This window comes from Ostreococcus lucimarinus, chromosome 19, assembly GCF_000092065.1.
Source record: "Ostreococcus lucimarinus CCE9901 chromosome 19, complete sequence".
In the NCBI taxonomy this organism is placed as follows: domain Eukaryota; kingdom Viridiplantae; phylum Chlorophyta; class Mamiellophyceae; order Mamiellales; family Bathycoccaceae; genus Ostreococcus; species Ostreococcus sp. 'lucimarinus'.
This window is the reverse complement of record NC_009373.1, coordinates 1-16,876: the sequence shown is the minus strand read 5'-3', so window position 1 is coordinate 16,876 and position 16,876 is coordinate 1. Positions and strand designations below refer to the sequence as shown.

Below are 16,876 nucleotides of genomic sequence, written 5' to 3'. Positions count from 1 at the left end.
TGTGCGTGGACGACGCGCGGGAGACGAGACGAGACGAGACGAGACGAGACGAGACGAGATCGAGCGCGAGATCGAGCGCGAGATCGAGCGCGAATTCGAGGATTGACGATGGACGCGTCGACGCGCGCGAGGGACAGATTGGTTGCGATACGCGATGTTGGGGAACGAGACCGAGCGTCGGTGGGTGTTCGAGACTCTGGACGCGATGCGAGAGATCGGCGCGGACGTCGCGCGAACGTGGGCGTTTTTGGACGGCGACGAATCTTCGTACGACGGACGATCGACGCAACCGCGGCGGGGGGAGTTTAACGAGCGCGCGTTCGTGGGGCTTGATGAAGTTTTATACGAGTGCGAGAGGCGACGGATTCGCGTCATCTTGACGCTGACGAATTATTGGGACGATTACGGCGGCATCGCGCGATACGCGCGATGGGCGAGAGAAGAGGGCGAAACGAGCGCGTATCGACGCGAAGACTTTTTCACCTCGCCAAAGTGTCGAGACGCGTTCGAGGCGTTCGTGGCGAAAGTCGTGACGCGAACGAACACGTTCACGAACGTCGCGTATAAGGATGATCCGACGATCTTCGCGTACCAGCTGATAAACGAACCGCGCTTGCCCGGAGACGATCGCGGCGACGTCTTTCACGAGTGGGCGACGTACTTCGGCGCTTTGGTGAAAAGACTCGACGAGGGAAATCATCTCGTCAGCGTCGGTACCGAAGGTTTCTTCATGCGTGGCGAAGGCGTCGAGGCGAACCCGTTCGCCGGCGCCGAACGTCAGGGCGTGGACGTCGATCGATTGCGCGAGAGCGACGCCGTCGACTTTGTCGCCGCGCACGTTTGGACGGACGACTGGATGGATAGCGACGACGAGTCCAAGCTTCGTTTCCTCGAGCGATGGATTCGAGCGCACTTGGCGAAGTCTGCGAACGATAAGCCCATCGTGTTCGAAGAGTTTGGAAAGAAGCGACCGCTCGCGGTTCGAGACGCGTACTTTGCGCGCACCTTCGAGCTCTTGCGCGAGGACGATCGCCGACGCGCGGGGGCTTTGTTCTGGTTACTTTCTCCGGCTGAAATCGAAGACTACGACGGATTCACCGTGTACGACGCCCCGAGCGATGCGAGCACGTTGAATATTGTGCGTCGAGAGATTGAATCCAAGGCGGCGTTTTTCCGCGGCGAAGGAGTCGACGCGTGCTGCGCCGAGTGCGCGTGCGCGCCGCCACCCGCGCGCGACGACGGCGACACGTTCAACGACGACGATACTAACGACGACGATATCGTGATCGAGTTTCCGGACGACGGGAACGACGAAATCTACGTCGACGCTCCCGACGAAATCGAAAGTTTTGCGTGTCGCATGGCGACGAGCAACGCGTACGAAGCGCACGCCACGTACGGCGATTACGTCTCCATCGAGCTAGACATCGAAACCAAGGTTCCAATTGACGTGTTCGCCGATTTCATCACCCCTCGTGAGCGCATGTCTCCGACGAGCGTTCGAACGACGACGAACAAGGATGGCGACTGGCGCTTCGCGTCGACGTTCGTCGCCACTCGACGCTTGGGCGACGACGGTGTGTACGTGGATGAAGGACCGTTGCGCTTTCGCATCGATGTCGTTCCCGAGACGACACCAAACGAGCGAACGTTCTTCGTCGAAGGCGTCACCGAGGGCGTCACCGTAGTGTTCGATTCCACGGCGCCGTTCGTCGTCGACGCGTACCTTCGCCCGTACGCTCGCGACGTCTCGTCTCGCGCCGACGTCGTTCGAATCGGCGACATCGCCGTGCTGTACGTCTCATTTAGCGAGCCTGTGGATGATGTGCGTGTGCGAATGCGCGATCGCGACGCGTTCGTCAGTTTGGCGAGCCATCACGGCGACGCGTTTTATGGCTACGTCGAAATCTCGCGCGCCGCGGGCGACGTCCCGGGCGACGAAGTCACGTTCGAAATCTCCGCCGTCGATCGCGCCGGGAACACGTGCTTCACATGTGCGGACGCGAAAACCACGGACGAGAGCTCGCTCGTCGTCGTCGACGCTGAGTGAAAATACACAAGTCGTCGGCGACGTCGTTTTGGATATATTTTTCTCTATTTCATCATCGGCATATTTGATACATCGGCATATTTGATACATCATCTCCATTCGCGTGCAGTATACTCCTTCTCATCATTTCCGATCGCGTCCTCGGTTTCATAAGCGTCGACGCCCGAGTCGAGATCGAGCTCGGGCGTCGGCGTTTGAGAGTCCCATTCAGCAGATCCGTCATCTAGACAATTTTCCACGTACTTCATCATCATCATCTCGATCTGCAATCTTTCACGCTCGTCGGCAATCGCACCGGTGTAGTGCGAAACTACCAAATCCGTCACATCTTCCATCTGTGAACACGCCATCGGTGCTTCCGCCCTGATCAATCTCCACACAAACTCCGCGTTCTTCGACGCCAATGCGATTTCGTAGTGCGCCGTCGACAGCGAGCAGGACAGATCGAAGGCGATCGAATCGCTCAACATCTCGACGATGTCGTAATGGCCGCTCTCTGCCGCGGCGAAGCTCGCGCGCATCACTCCCTCTTTCGTCAATCCTTCGCCGTGGTGATGATGCTCCGCGATCGTTTGCGCGCATTCGCGATTACCGCATCGCGCGGCTTCGAGTAAGACGTCGTCGTTCAACACGTTCCAGGATTTATTGTTCCAGCACATGTGAAGCAGCTTATCGCCATGACAACCATCGCGAACGGCTCGCGCGGCCTCGCGGACGGCGCACCGCGCGCGACCGATTGCCTGCTTACCCTCGACGCCGTCGCCGTTCCAGATTTTTGGTTTTTTGTGTCTCTCGCGCGACTCGAGCTCGTAGCACGTCATCGATGGTCGCCGCTTGCTCGGTCGAGGGCGGTCGACGTCGGACATGAACGAAAGGTTGAGGTTCAGTCTGTTTCGATGCGATCGCGCGGGCGAGAAACGTGTGATATTGGGCGTCGTGAAGTGAGTCCGAGGGTGGCGCGCGCGCGACGTCGACGCGAATCGGCTTGAAGAGTTGTTAAATTTCAATGAGAGCAAGTTAATCAAAGTAATCGTCGTCGATCGTCGCCGTGCGTGCGCTGACTGCGCCGTCGTCGTCGTGGTAAATGTTGATGACTACGAAGACGCGTCACCGCGTCATCGAAATCGTCAAAATATGCGTTTAAATGCGCGCCATCGCGCGTTGAGCGGCGGCGATGGTGGCGTCAATGTCCGCTTCGGTGTGCGCCAAAGACATGAAACCGGCTTCGTATTGGGACGGGGCCAAGTAGACACCTTCTTCGAGCATGGCACGGTGCCAGCGACCGAACTTTTCGGTGTCGCTCTTCGCCGCGTCGGCGAAGTTCTTCACCGGACCTTCGGTGAAGAAGAAACCAAACATGCCCGAGATGTGACCGCCGCACACCGCGTGGCCGTTGTCCTTACCCGCCTTCAAGATGCCCTCGATCAAGCGCTTGGTGAGCTTGTCCAACTTTTCGTACTGACCCGGTTCGCCGAGAATCTTCAACGTTTCGATGCCAGCAACCATGGCGAGCGGGTTCCCGGAGAGCGTACCGGCTTGGTACATCGGACCCGCCGGGGCGACCATGTCCATGATTTCGCGCTTACCCCCGTACGCGCCGACGGGCATACCGCCGCCGATCACCTTACCCATGGTGGTCAAATCCGGGGTGACGCCCCAGTACTCTTGCGCGCAGCCCTTGGCGATGCGGAACCCAGTCATGACTTCGTCAAAGCACAGCACCGCGCCCTCCTTGGTGCACGTCTCGCGCAAGCCTTGCAAAAACTCCTTGTCCGGGGCGATGAAACCGCTGTTCCCGACCACGGGTTCGAGGATCACCCCCGCAATCTTACCCGGGTTCGCCGCGAACAAAGCCTTGACTTCATCGAGGTTGTTGTACGTCGCGCACAGCGTCGTCGCCGTCGCCGCCGCCGGCACGCCCGGCGAATCCGGCAACCCGAGCGTGATGACGCCCGAACCAGCCTTGACCAAGAACGGGTCGGCGTGTCCGTGGTAGCACCCTTCGAACTTAATGATCATGTCTCTCCCCGTGTACGCCCGCATCACGCGCAGCGCGGACAAGCACGCCTCCGTCCCAGAGTTGCAAAATCGCACCATCTCCACGCTCGGCACGCGCTCGATGACCATCTCGCCGAGCGCGTTCTCGAGCTCACACGGCGCCCCGAAGCTCGTCCCCTTATCGATCTGCGCCTTCAATTTCTCGTTCACCCGATCATTCGCGTGTCCGCAGATCGCCGGTCCCCACGATCCGACGTAATCGACGTATTTGTTCCCGTCCACGTCGAACGCGTACGCATCCTTGACGCGCTCGAACACGATCGGGTTCCCGCCCACCGACTTGAACGCGCGCACGGGCGAGTTCACGCCTCCCGGCAGGATGTCTTGCGCCGCCTTGAAGATCTCGCTCGATCGCGTCGTGTTCAGCGCCGGCGCCTGGACGCTCTGCGCGCGAACGCGCGGCGTCGATCGTCGCGCGCGCGACGAGGTCGACGTCGAGGTTTTCGCGACGACGAATTTCGTCGCGCCGAGCGTCGTCGTCGCGGCGAACATCGCGATCGCGCGCGTCGCGATTCGAGGGGTCGTGCGGCGCCGTGCGTACGCGCGAGGCGTCGCGGAGTGACGACGCGCGCGCGTCGCGACGCGCGATCGCGGCGCGCGCGCCGACCGCTCCGGATAAGCCGCGCGACGGCGATTTTTTGGAGATTCGCGCGACGCGATCGATCGATCGATCGATCGTGTGTGGACTGGTGATTTGTGGCTTTATGTATTGTATAAAATAACGTACTGTGGGGGTATTTAGACCCATATATGATGTAACAGCGCGTCGTCGCGCCCGCCCGCGCGTCCGTCGCCTCGAGGCGCGGCGCGAAACGCTCGACGAAACGCCCGGCGCGTCGCGCGATGGGCGTCACTCGCGAGCGCGACGGTCGATCGCGCGCGCGAGGTCGGTCGCGAGCGCGCGCGCGACGCGAAGAAAAAAACGCGAACGCGCGAACGCGCGCGAACGCGAGGTCGGCGGAGACGCGCGCGCGCGCGAGATGGTGCGGTTCGGCCATCGAGACATGACGGCGTCGGGGCGGTACCCGCCGCAGCCGAAGTTTCAACCGTTCGCGTTTTACTCGGCGGTGCGCCTGGGGGACTTGGAGCAGCTGAAACTGATCGCGAGCACGGATCCGTACTTTTTGACGCAAGACAACGGCGCGGGGGCGCCGATTCACTTCGCGGTGACGTACAAGCAGTTGGACATGATTCACTGGTTGATTCGCGAGGTGCCGGAGTGCGTCAATCTGCGCGACTCGAAGGGGTTCACGCCGTTGCACCGCGCGGCGTATCTCGCGCAGTTCGACGGGTACTTGGAGATTTTTGAGTACTTGCTGAGCGAGGGCGCGGATCCGGCGATCGAGTGCGAGGATTACGATCCGTATTTGAATCCGGGGCGGAAGACGCCCGCGCGGTTGGTCGACAAGGACGTCGAGGTGCGCGAGCGAATCGAGGAGTTGATCGAAAAGTACGCGCACGTCGAGAAGCGCGCGGAACCGCACCCGGCGCTGAGCGATTGGTGGGCGCTGTACGATTACGGCTTGGACGAAGTGCGCACGTGGGCGAAAGATTTCAAGAAGACGTTTCCGGAGGATCGTCGACGGGACAAGGCGCGCGCGGCGAAGGCGCAGTTCAAGGAGCGCCGACGAGTGAAACGAGCCGAGATCGAGGCCGAGATCGAGGCCGAGATCGCGGAGCGACGGGAAAAGGGCGCGCCGGACTTCACGAAAAATCTCGGGATGACGGAGATGATGCCCGGCGCGACGGATTCCGCGACGGCGCCGCAACCGGCGCGATTCGCCTTCTTATTCCCGGGCCAAGGCTCGCAGGCGATCGGCATGCTCGCGGACGACAAGTTGCTCGAACTTCCCGCGGTGGCGAAAATGTGCGAAGTCGCGCGCGAGGTGCTCGGGTACGACCTTCGCGAGATTTGCGTCAACGGTCCGAAGGAAAAGCTCGACGACACCGTGTACGCGCAACCCGCGCTCTTGCTCGCCAATCTCGCGGCGTTGGAAAAGCTTAAGGATCAAGACCCCGACGTCGTCAACGCGTGCGATGCGTGCGCGGGATTGTCGTTGGGAGAGTACGCCGCGCTCGTCTTCGCCGGTGTGCTGAGCTACGAGGACGCGTTTAAAGTCGTCAAAGCGCGCGCCGAAGCCATGGCGGCGGCGGCGCGCGAGGGCTCGCACGGCATGCTCAGCGTCGTGGGTTTGGACGACGACGCGTTGAAAACGATCGTGGAAGAATCGAAGAACGAAGTCATCGCGTCCTCGCCAGACTGCGTGCTCGAAATCACAAACTTTCTGTTCCCCCAAGGCCGCGTGTTGTCGGGCGACAAAGTCGCGCTCGACGTCGCGCAGCGCCGAGCGCAAGCCGCGGGGGCGATTAAAGTCGCGTTTTTGGCCGTCTCGGGCGCGTTTCACACCAAACGAATGGAATCCGCGAAAGAAGCGCTCGAAAAGGCGTTGAGCGAAGTCACTTTCAACGCCCCGCGCGCCAACGTCGCGATTTACTCCAACGTCACGGGTTTGCCGATGACGGCGAAGGACGCCGACGGCGTGCGCGCGTCGTTGGCCACGCAGTTGGTGTCGCCCGTCATGTGGGAGCAGACTTTGAAAAACTTGATCGGCGACGGCAAGACGAAATTCTTCGAGCTCGGTCCGAACTCGCAAATTAAGAGCATGACCAAGCGCGTGTCGCTCGACGTCTGGCGCGAGATGAAGGGCGTGCAGGCGTAGGATTCGCGACGACTTTTTTACACGCGACTTTGACTCACTTTTTTACAATAATTTTCTACTTTCGCTTCAATTCCATCACGCTCACGTCCGTGCACTGATACAACGCGTCGAGCTCGTGCGATTCCAAAAACCTCGGTTCTTCGAACGCGTCGCGCGCCTCGGCGTCGAAGCATTCCAAAAATCGCGGCAGCGCCTGTCGATTTCGCCCGAACGCAAAGTACACCACCAACGCCTCGCTCTCGAACGATTTCAGCGTCTTCACCAGCGCGGGCATGGCGTCGTCGTAGTACACCAAATCTGTCCCGAGGATGAGATCGACGCGAGACGCGTCGATCGACTTCGGCGGCGCGTCTCGCCAGTCGTACGCGAGCGGCGCGATTCGCGACGAACACGCCTTCACATTTTCCGTCAACAAATCCATATTCTCCGCGACGTCCGTGGCGTAAATCGTCCCCGTCACGAGATTTTCGCACCGTTTCGCCAACACGCACGCGCACAGCCCGCATCCCGCGCCTAACTCAACCGCGTCTCGCCACCGAGCGCCGGCGCCGCTCGCTCGATTTCGCTTTTCCAAATATTTCGCCAACACGATCGCGCTGTCCCACACCGTGGACGCGAATCCGCTCGACGCGGCGTTAAACTTTCGTTGTCGCAGCCTGATCGTCGCCTTCGGGTTCGCGTCGTCCTCGTCGTCGTCTCTGTCGTACACGTAGTCGTCTCGGAATCGCTCCTCGTCCGTCTTCATCTCTCGCTTCCACGCCCACTGCCGAATGAACGGCGACGCGCGCGCACCGCCCGTGAATTTACGTCCTAGGAGCGCTTTATTTTTCACGCCACCGCGCGGTTTGAGTCCGAGTCCATCGCGCGTCGTCGGCGCGGCGTCGTCGCCGCGCGTCTTCCCCATCGCGGCGGCGGGCGCGCACTGGGGAAACAACCCGTAACTCGCGCGACGACGCCCGCGGGGCGCCGTGGGGACCCGAAATCGTCTGGGAACGTCATTGATGGCGCTCGCGCCGTTCACACTACGGGGGCTATTAGCTCAGTTGGAAGAGCGTCAGACTTCGAATCTGAATGTCGCGGGTTCGAGCCCCGTATGGCCCTATTATTTTGGCCATCTGTTTTCAATTTTTTATTTATACGACCGCACGGCGCGTCGGCCCCGTGTGTCCGAATCCGCCCGCACCATCGCCCGCGCGCCGTCGCGTCGCGCGTCGCGCGTCGCGTCGCGCGTCGACGCGCGATGCCCGCGCCGAACGCGTCGGCCGCCGACGCGCTGACCGAGCTCGAACTGCGCGTGTACGACCGGCAGATTCGCGTGTGGGGCGTGGAGACGCAGCGCCGACTCGGTCGCGCGTCCGTGCTCGCGTGCGCGGGGGCGACGACGACGCGCGCGACGACGACGACGCGCGTCGGCGCGCTCGCGGAGACGCTCAAGAACGTCGCGCTCGCGGGCGTCGGACGCGCGGTGATCAGGGACGACGCGGGCGAGCGCGCGGAGGCGTCGCGCGGCGAGGATGGGAATTTTTTAAACGCGGCGTCGACGCGCGACGACGACGCGGACGACGTCTCGGTCTCGCGCGCCGAGGCGATGGCGACGACGCTGCGAGAGATGAACGCGTTCGGTGAATTCGAGGCGTCGACGCCGAACGGGCGCGCGCTCGCGGACGACGCGGAAGCCTTGGACGGGATCGAGGGGTTCGACGCCGTCGTCGTCGCGGAGATGGGATTGGAGCGCGCGATGCGCGTGAACGAGGCGTGCAGGCGACACGGGAAGCCGTTTTTCGCCGCGTTTAGCGGGGCGTCAGCGGCGTGGTTCTTCGCCGATCTCGGCGACGCGTTCGAGTACGCGGAGGGAGACGAAGTAAAAATCGCGCCTCGAGGCGCGACGCTGCGACGAGCGCTCGACGCCGCCGAGGCGGATTTCGGGCGCGTTAAGCGGCGGTCGCCGCGCATGCCGCTCGCCGTGCGCGTCGTCGCCGAGTTCGAGCGCGCGCACGGGCGCGCGCCGACGATGGAGGATTGGGACGCCCTGGACGCGCTGCGCGTCGAGTTGCCGACGCGATTCGGCGCGAGCGCCGACTGCGTCGACGCCGAGCACGTGCGCGCTTTGGTGTCGGGAGAGCGCGAATTTCCCGCGATAAACGCCATCGTCGGCGGGGTGCTGGCGCAAGAGATTTTGAAATCCATCAGCCGCAAGGGCGCGCCGTGCGTCAATCTGTTCACGTTCGACGTCGCGAGCGGGCAAGGCGCGACGTACGACTTGGGCGGCGGCGAAACGGCGCGCTAGCTATAGCTATTATTACGACGACGACGCGTCACTAAGTTTTGTCGTGCCGGCGACACTCATCATTCCCGAACGATTCCCGAACCCCGCTCTCTCGGCGCCTCGGTCCCGAGGAACGACGGCGGCGTCGGGCGCGGATGAAACACGTACCTCGCGAGAAAATTTTCGAGCGCGTTGGCGACGGATTCGGGGTCGTCCTCCTGAATCGCGTGCCCGGCGTTCGGCAACAGGGTCATCTGAAATTTGCCTTGCATCTGTGCGATCATCAGTTCGGTGTCTAAACGATCGTTTCCGGCGAGCAAAAGCAGCTTCGGCGCCTTTACGGCGAGAAAGCGTTTGGACAGCCCTTCGTACCACGATCGCCAATACGGCGCGGTTTCGCGCAAGTCGACGCGCCACGTCCACGCGCCGCCGTCCGTCTCGCGCAACTGCGAAGGCAGCGATAACGACGCCGAACGCTGATTTTTCGTCCCGCCGCCTCGCGTCGCGGACCAATGAAACGCATCCGCGAGCGACGCGAACGTCGTCGGTCTCGCGTCGACGAGCGCGCCCATCGCCGGGAGCGCCTTCATCGCGCTCCCCTCGACGATATCGATCAAAACCAATCCCGCGAGCGTCAACGCCGAGTCGCTCACACCGAATTCGGTCTCTAAAATCTTCGCCACGCGCGTCGCGACCGCGCCTCCCATGCTGTGCCCGACGACGACGACGCGCCTGGCGTCGCCGTCGACGAATCGCCGCAACGTCTTCGCGCAGTCTCGCGCCATGACATCGGCGTCGAACGACGCCTTCGTCTCCCCGAGCGCGTCGTCGTGCGAATGGCTCTCGCCGTGTCCGCGCAAATCCATCGCGACGACGTCCACGATCTCGCATCGTTCGCGCCGCGATCGCAGCGTCTCCGCCACGAGCGACCACGTCAACGCCGTGTGCGGGCACCCGTGCAACAGAAACAGCGTCGCCCGCGATTCCTCGGCCGACGCGCTAAACGCCGCGTTCGCGCCCTCGGACGCGTACACGCAAAACTCTCGCGCGCGTCCGTCGTCGTCCTCGATCTCGACGCGCGTCTTCGTCGCGAAGCACGCTCGCCACGTCCGCGTCGTCGCGTCGTCGCCGTCCGAGTCGCCGCGCGCGTCGCTCGCGAGCGCAGCGCGCGTCGACGTCGACGCGAGCGCAGGGACGGACGCGTCGTGGGCGCTCGCGCGCGCGCTCGCGCGCGGTGGACGCGTCGCGTCGTCGTCGTCGTCGTCGCGGTCGCGGTCGCGGTCGCGTCGTCCCAATCGCGACGTCGCGACGGACGCGCGCGGGTGCGGCGTCCACGCCGGGTTGGGGCATCGCCAGCGCGTCGCGGCGGCGCCGTCGTCGACGTCGAGCGCGCTCGCGACGTCGCGCGACATGACGCGTCGACGAGTGCGGCGTCGACGCGCGCGGCGCTCGCGGCGACGCGCTCGTTCGCTCGCTCGTTCGTTCGTGCGCATTAATCGTGTGTTATCGTGCTACTGTGAAGCGTCCACTGACTGACTCGACTCCCTCACGCGAGGTCGTCCAGGCTGAGCTTGGCGAGCCACTCGACGACGGTGTCGTCGCCGACGTCTTCGCTCTTGGCGAAGTCGCCTAAATTGAGCGCGCCCTTGACGAGGCCGGCGAATTTATGCTCGACTCGCAGCGCGTTCAAACACGCGCCGGCGAACGCGCGACGAAATTGCACGTCCTCGACGCCCGAACCGGCGGCGGTGATGAAGTCGAGGGCGACCGCGCCCGAGGCGACGACGGCGGCGACGACGGCGGCCATGAGTTTGGGCGCCATCGGCACGTCGATGGCGACGTCGTCGAGCGCGGCGACGACGTCACCGACGGCTTGTTCGACGACGGCGGTGGCGAAACCGCCGCGGTTATGAAGCGCGGCGAGAAGTTTGCCGACGGCGCTCGCGGCTTTCGGCGTGGACGTGTCGATGACGAAATTCACCAACGCTTTCGCGACGGCGTCTCGCGCCGCGTCGGCGTCGCTCGAGCGAGCGACGACGTCGGCGACGCACATCAACGCCTCGTTGACGTCGCCGACGGTGGAGTACTCGTCGATGAGCGACGCAATCTTTTGCTGCACTTGTTCGGCGGTGTAGCTCGACGTAGACGCGCCGGCGTCGCCCGACGCGGCCGCCATGGCGGCGTCCGCCTTGGCTTCGGCGCGTTCGCGCGCCCCGCGGCGCATCTCCGCCTCGAGTCGCGCGCGGTTCGCCGCTGTGGGCAACATCGTCGCGTTCAACGCGCCTGGCTTCGAGTACGGGCCTTTGAGGGCGCCGCCACCTCCGCTCGAGCGCGATTTCGGGCCTTCGGGGAAGAGAAGTTCGTCGGAAACCACGCGCGATTCGCTCGCGAGGTCGGCTTGCGAACTCTTAGAGTCCGCGCTCGCCCCCGAACTCGCCCATCCCGCGCCGCGAAGTTCGATGACGTCGCGGCACGCGAATCGCGTGCGCGCGTTGAGGTGTTCGCTCTCCGCGAGTACGTTGACGCGCGCCATGTAGGCGTCCATCGCCTTTTTCGCCTCGGCGTCCACCTTGGCGCCGGCGACGGCGAGCAGCGCGCACAGCGCTTCGACGTCGTCTTCGCGCGGCACGGATCGCGCTTCGCCCAAAAGTTCATCGGTAATCGCGCGCACCACGGCGACGGAGACCACACCGCGAGCATAGAGCTCGCCGATCAAGCGCGCGACGCCGACCAAGCGCTGCTTGACTTTCTTCGCCTGCGCGTCTCGCTCGTGGCGCTCGGCGTGCGCGAGCAAGCCCTCGCGCGCTTCTTGCGCGCCTTCAAACTCATCCTGCAAAGCGCCAACGAGAAGCTTTTTGAACGTCGTCGAGCTCGCACCGTTCTGCGTGATGTACGCGCTCGGCGTCGCGCCCGACGAAATCAAACGCGCCGCGGCGTCGGCGATGACGGCGACGTTTTTCTCATCCACGGACGCCCGCTCGCAGGTCGTCTTCGCCAAAAACTCCGCCACGGCGAGTTCGTGCAGCGCGCACTCCGTGATTTGCTCCACAAACTTATCCACCGCGACCGAGGGAGAGAGTTTGTTGAACGCGCTCTTCAAATGTCGCTTTGATTTTTCCGCATCCATGGGCCCAGCCGCCGCCGTCGGCTTCTTGTGCGTCGCGTCCGCGACATCGGTCGCCGTCTTCGATTCGGTCGCCGCGCCGTCGCTCGTCGCGTTTTCACCGCCCTCTTCACCGTCTCTACCGACCGCGTCTTTATCGCCCGTCTTCGCGTCCTTTTCCTTGTCCGCCTTGTCCTTCTTGGCGTGGTGTCTTCCCCAGACGCTTCCCTCTCGCGCCGCGATCTCTTCGTTGATCGCGTTCGTCACGCACTCGAGCGTCGACGTCGACAGCTCCACGGGTAACTCTTTCGTGTGCTCGCCGCTCGCGTCGTTCACGCGCACGAGTTCGCTCTTCGTGTATCGACGCACGTTCGCGTTCGCGTCGGGCGGCGCGCGATCGTTCGATGCGGCGTCGTTTTTCGTCGTTTGCGGCGTCGCGGCGTCGACGCACTCGCGCGAACCGCGCTTGAAGGCGTCGATCAACGCCGCCGCGGGTCGCAATCGAAGCGTCATGGCGCGACGAGCGACGCCGGCGCGATGTGACGACGCGAACGACGACGCGAAGAGGGCTTTGGGCTTTTAGCTTAGGGTTCAGAACTTACAACGACTACGAACGCCCTCGAACGCGCCTCGATTGACACTCATTCAACCAAACTGCTTTTGTCTCACAGCGCTCAACTTTTCTTCAGTGACCCCGATCTGCTGGATGACTCCTTTGAGCTCTTCCATGTTTATAGACTGAATCTGCGTTTGCTTTCTCAGTTCGTCGCGAAATTTATTTAGTTCTGAGAGTTGTCTGTCCACGCCGCGATACAACCGATGACGGAACGACGCGTCAAGCGCGTGCGCTTCCGCGTTGCGGTAGGCGCAATCACGATAATCCTTCAAAAGTGCACATATGCGTGAATCACGCTCGTCTTTATCGATCGTTTCACTCTCGTCCTCATCGACCGTTTCACGCTCATCTTCGTCCACCGTCGCACACGCCTCCTTCAGCAGCTCGCAAAACCTCTCATCCTCTTCGCGCATGTCCACAGAACTTTCATCGTCGCGGGGAAGATTATTAAGCTTACTAAGAACGGTCGTCAGTAAATCGTAGCATCCCCTCGCGGCGACGTCCATGGCGTCGAGCCTCTCCTGTACGTCTCTTAAATTCGCCGAGAATTCAAGGTCCCGCTCCAACGCATTCCTTTGCTCCTGGAGCGCACGCAGTCTATCTTTATGATCATTCAATTCGAACGCGTTTGAAATCGCGCTCACAGGATTCTTCAAGAATCGTCCCACGCTCATCTTCGGCATGGCGACGACGCGCGGCTCGCGAGGCGACGTGTGAAGGCGAAGAGTCGGTTGGGTGAGTGAGCGCGCGCGAGCGCGGGTGTCGAAGACGCGAGACGAACGCGCGCGCGCGTCGTCGAGCTTCGTTTCGATGGTTCGCTCGCTTTCATTAAACTAAGTCTCGCCGCACCGTCGGCGTCTTATTGATTTTCGTACGCCTCGATGTGGCCGCGCACGCTCGCGATGACCTCCTTCTCCGTCGTGTTCTTGCCGTAAAAGGTGACGAACTCGCCTTCGGGATTCAACAAGTACGTGATGATGGAGTGATCGACCAAGTAATCATCCTTCGCGGCTTCGTCGCCCGTTTTACGATAATACACGCGGTATTTCCGAGCCGCGTCTTCGCACTGTTTCTCGCTCCCCGTCAACCCAATCATGTCGGCGTGAAACTCTTTCACGTACTCCTTCACGCGCTTCGCCGTGTCTCGCGACGGATCGATCGATATGAACACCGGCACTAAACGCGCCGCCGTCCCGTCGTGTTTCTTCTCGAGCGTCGAGTTGATGGACGTCGTCACCTCGGCTACTTTTTCGAGTTCGTCGGGACAAATATCGGGGCAGTGCGTGAACCCGAAATACAGCATCGCCCACTTCCCGAGTAAGTCTTTGTCGGTGAACGCCTTACCCGTGCGCGAATCCGTCAATCGAAACGCGCCTCCCACGCTCGCCTTACCGCCGGCGACGTTGGTCTGGAACCCGTTGCTCTGCGTCTTCGCCGCGCGGACTCCGTCGACGCGTCGCTGCCTCTCGCGGTCGTAAAAGTACAAACACGTCGCGCCCGTGAGCGACACCAACGCCAGAGACGTCCACCCCACCGGTCCTTTGTTCGCGTCCACGCGTGCGCGCGGCGACGACGAAGCGAAGCGTCGTTGATGGTCGAGGCCGTGACGGTGAAGACGATTCGCGAGCGCGGCGCCGCGTTCGAACGGCGCCGACGTCGACGGCGCCGGCGTGAGCAACGATCGCGCGGTGCGCGCGGTGATCGACCGCGCGGTGCGCGCGATCGTCGACGACATCGCGCGCGTCGTCGAGTGGCGGCGTCGGGTGCCGCCGAGGGCGACGTCACGACGTCACATCGCGACGCGCGCGCGGCCGACGCTCGCGGTCCACCGCCGCGCGACGTCGCGCGAGGGAACGACTGACTCTCAGCGCGTCGCGCCGTCGACATGGCGTCGGCGCAGCCAGGGTCGACGAGCGCGGCGTTCCCCTTTGCCACGGTGAACGTCTCGCCGTTTTTGTGGTGCGTCGAACGAATCAGCGGACGAACGAACCGCCGCGCGAGCGCGAGTCGGACGGCGAGACGTCGATCGATGCTCGCTTCGCGCTCTCGACTGACGACGAATCGCGCGCGGCGCGACGCGAGCGCAGGAAAACGTGGAACTTGGTGAGCGATGAACACTCCAACGACACGATCGCGTGGAACGAGAACGGGCGCACGTTTACGGTTTGGAAACCGGACGTGCTCGAGAGTGAATACTTGCCCAAGACGTTTAAGCACTCCAACTTTGCGTCCTTCGTGCGGCAGCTGAACAACTACGGGTTTCGCAAGTGTCACAGCGATCGATACGAGTTCGGCGTCGAAGGCTTCGAGCGCGGGAAGCCGGAACTTCTGACGACGCTGAAGCGACACGACGCGCCGAGGACGAAGAAGACGGGCGCGGGCGCGACGGGGAAGAAGACGGGCGGCGGCGCGAGCGCGCGCGGTGGCGGTGGCTCGCAAAATCAATTGATGTTGAATAGCGGCGCTCTCGAGTTGGGTGCGTACGGAGGTCTAGCTTCGGAAGTCGAACAGCTCAAACGCGATCGTCTTTTGCTTTTGAAGGAGGTGATGCGTTTGCGCGAGACGCAGAGTTCGCAACGCGACGAGGTCGCCGCGCTGACGAATAGATTAGCGGTGACCGAAAGTTTCCAGACGCAGATGCGGCACTTCGTGCAAGCCGTGCACGACGGGGAAAACATCAATTCGGCGCTTCGCGAATCTGGACTCGCCGGATTCGACGCCGAAGCCGTGGGCGGGCCGCGCAAGCGACGCACGGCGCCCCGATACTTACCCGCGGTGGATGGTCTCGCGAGTACTAGCCCCCATCATAGCTCACCGATGGGATTACCGCCGTCGCCGCTCTCGCTCGAAGAAATCGACGACGGTCTCGTCGACGTCGACGCGGACGCGGCGGCGACGCCGCATCAATTACCGTGGCACGAGTTTTTGACGTCACCGACGAACGAAAGCTTGCGTCAAATGGTCGAGGACATGTCGTACGAAGGCGAACTGGACGCCGCGAAGCTCGACGCGAGCGACGAAGCGTTCGTGGGCAATCTCTTGCTCGGTCGAAACGATTCGGAACAGCTCGAGCGACAGTTGAGCTTGAGCTTTCTCGATAGCGACGAGATGAACGAGATGGTGAAAGAGATGCAAATATCAGGCGGTAAACCGACCGCGGCGTCGCCGAAGAAAAAGAGCCCTCCGAAGGGCAGCCCGAAGAAGAAGAAGTGAGCGACGTCGTTCGAGCGCCGCGAAGCGAATTCGACTCGTCACAGAATATATTCAATTCAATTCAATTCAATTCTTTCTCAAAGACGACGATTCACGGCGCGCGTCGTGCTGACGAAAGTGAAGTGACGCGCGCCGTCGCGCGCCGCTTTGCCGGCTTTCGCGCCTGCTAAAGAGATTCGCGCCTCGAGACGCGAGCGCGCGAAGCGAGCGCGCACGGCGCGAGTACACCGAGAATGTGCGCGAATTGAATGCGTCGGAAAAATCTAAAAAAAATACGAATCGAAGAGAGAGTCGAAACTCTCTCGTGATATCGCAACGAACCCGCGCCGTCGTCGTCCCGCGTCGTCTCCCAGCGCGCGTCGCCCGCACGCGCCTCCCTGAAACTAGGGTTAGAAACTAGGGTTAGAAACTAGGGTTAGCAGTTTCTCTGGAACATGACGCTTCTGGCGCCCTGAAAGTTGCGCGAGTAAAGGGGTCACCGAAACCACTACACTGGCGGTCGACGACGCTGGAATTTTGCGGATGTGTCGGGAACACGCATTTGCATCTGTGGACGCGCGCGTTTCGCGGCACTCTGGGTGCCGGCGGCGACCCGGACCTTTACGTCGACGCGGGTGTAGGCCGCGGTTTGGGTTTTTTTGGAAATGTGTGATACTGGTTTTGGGTTGAGGACTACGTTAGTGAGGGCGGGGTAAACGAGGGTTTGGAGGACTAGGGTTTAGGGTTTAGGGTTTAGGGTTTAGGGTTTAGGGTTTAGGGTTTAGGGTTTAGGGTTTAGGGTTTAGGGTTTAGGGTTTAGGGTTTAGGGTTTAGGGTTTAGGGTTTAGGGTTTAGGGTTTAGGGTTTAGGG

At 62.2% G+C, this 16,876-nt stretch overlaps 12 protein-coding genes across 12 annotated transcripts; 5 read left to right on the top strand and 7 right to left on the bottom strand.

Moving 5' to 3' along the window:
* Window positions 1-139: 139 nt before the first annotated feature.
* On the top strand, window positions 140-1,102 carry OSTLU_42201 (predicted protein; the record flags this gene model as incomplete). Its single annotated transcript, XM_001422376.1, has 1 exon — window positions 140-1,102. A coding segment is annotated over one exon (963 nt), but the record flags the coding sequence as incomplete, so codon positions are not given.
* Window positions 1,103-2,139: 1,037 nt separating this feature from the next.
* OSTLU_28524 (predicted protein) lies at window positions 2,140-2,871 on the bottom strand (the record flags this gene model as incomplete). Its single annotated transcript, XM_001422327.1, has 1 exon — window positions 2,140-2,871. One exon carries the CDS (start codon window positions 2,869-2,871, stop codon window positions 2,140-2,142), a length of 732 nt encoding a protein of 243 aa, XP_001422364.1.
* Window positions 2,872-3,028: 157 nt separating this feature from the next.
* OSTLU_28523 (predicted protein) lies at window positions 3,029-4,669 on the bottom strand. Its single transcript, XM_001422326.1, has one exon. It carries the CDS (start codon window positions 4,598-4,600, stop codon window positions 3,191-3,193), a length of 1,410 nt encoding a protein of 469 aa, XP_001422363.1. The 5' UTR covers window positions 4,601-4,669; the 3' UTR covers window positions 3,029-3,190.
* A 419-nt stretch (window positions 4,670-5,088) lies between these two features.
* On the top strand, window positions 5,089-5,640 carry OSTLU_18847 (predicted protein; the record flags this gene model as incomplete). Its single annotated transcript, XM_001422375.1, has 1 exon — window positions 5,089-5,640. A coding segment is annotated over one exon (552 nt), but the record flags the coding sequence as incomplete, so codon positions are not given.
* A 201-nt stretch (window positions 5,641-5,841) lies between these two features.
* Window positions 5,842-6,828, top strand: OSTLU_42236 (predicted protein; the record flags this gene model as incomplete). Its single annotated transcript, XM_001422374.1, has 1 exon — window positions 5,842-6,828. The coding sequence occupies one exon, from the start codon at window positions 5,842-5,844 to the stop codon at window positions 6,826-6,828; it is 987 nt and encodes a 328-aa protein (XP_001422411.1).
* Window positions 6,829-6,883: 55 nt separating this feature from the next.
* OSTLU_28521 (predicted protein) lies at window positions 6,884-7,573 on the bottom strand (the record flags this gene model as incomplete). The annotated part of the gene is made up of 1 exon (XM_001422325.1): window positions 6,884-7,573. One exon carries the CDS (start codon window positions 7,571-7,573, stop codon window positions 6,884-6,886), a length of 690 nt encoding a protein of 229 aa, XP_001422362.1.
* A 495-nt stretch (window positions 7,574-8,068) lies between these two features.
* Window positions 8,069-9,115, top strand: OSTLU_89603 (predicted protein; the record flags this gene model as incomplete). The annotated part of the gene is made up of 1 exon (XM_001422373.1): window positions 8,069-9,115. One exon carries the CDS (start codon window positions 8,069-8,071, stop codon window positions 9,113-9,115), a length of 1,047 nt encoding a protein of 348 aa, XP_001422410.1.
* Window positions 9,116-9,258: 143 nt separating this feature from the next.
* Window positions 9,259-10,065, bottom strand: OSTLU_4675 (predicted protein; the record flags this gene model as incomplete). Its single annotated transcript, XM_001422324.1, has 1 exon — window positions 9,259-10,065. A coding segment is annotated over one exon (807 nt), but the record flags the coding sequence as incomplete, so codon positions are not given.
* Window positions 10,066-10,640: 575 nt separating this feature from the next.
* Window positions 10,641-12,728, bottom strand: OSTLU_25795 (predicted protein; the record flags this gene model as incomplete). Its single annotated transcript, XM_001422323.1, has 1 exon — window positions 10,641-12,728. The coding sequence occupies exon 1, from the start codon at window positions 12,708-12,710 to the stop codon at window positions 10,641-10,643; it is 2,070 nt and encodes a 689-aa protein (XP_001422360.1). The 5' UTR covers window positions 12,711-12,728.
* Window positions 12,729-12,842: 114 nt separating this feature from the next.
* On the bottom strand, window positions 12,843-13,496 carry OSTLU_28517 (predicted protein; the record flags this gene model as incomplete). Its single annotated transcript, XM_001422322.1, has 1 exon — window positions 12,843-13,496. One exon carries the CDS (start codon window positions 13,494-13,496, stop codon window positions 12,843-12,845), a length of 654 nt encoding a protein of 217 aa, XP_001422359.1.
* A 176-nt stretch (window positions 13,497-13,672) lies between these two features.
* On the bottom strand, window positions 13,673-14,548 carry OSTLU_42287 (predicted protein; the record flags this gene model as incomplete). Its single annotated transcript, XM_001422321.1, has 1 exon — window positions 13,673-14,548. The coding sequence occupies one exon, from the start codon at window positions 14,546-14,548 to the stop codon at window positions 13,673-13,675; it is 876 nt and encodes a 291-aa protein (XP_001422358.1).
* Window positions 14,549-14,901: 353 nt separating this feature from the next.
* OSTLU_8561 (predicted protein) lies at window positions 14,902-15,465 on the top strand (the record flags this gene model as incomplete). Its single annotated transcript, XM_001422372.1, has 2 exons — window positions 14,902-15,235; window positions 15,302-15,465. Coding segments are annotated over 2 exons (498 nt in total), but the record flags the coding sequence as incomplete, so codon positions are not given.
* Between the last annotated feature and the right edge of the window lie 1,411 nt (window positions 15,466-16,876).

Bases quoted from the DNA above. Each gene is read 5' to 3' on its own strand.
- OSTLU_28523 (XM_001422326.1), bottom strand. From the start codon at position 4,600: ATGTTCGCCGCGACGACGACGCTCGGCGCGACGAAATTCGTCGTCGCG.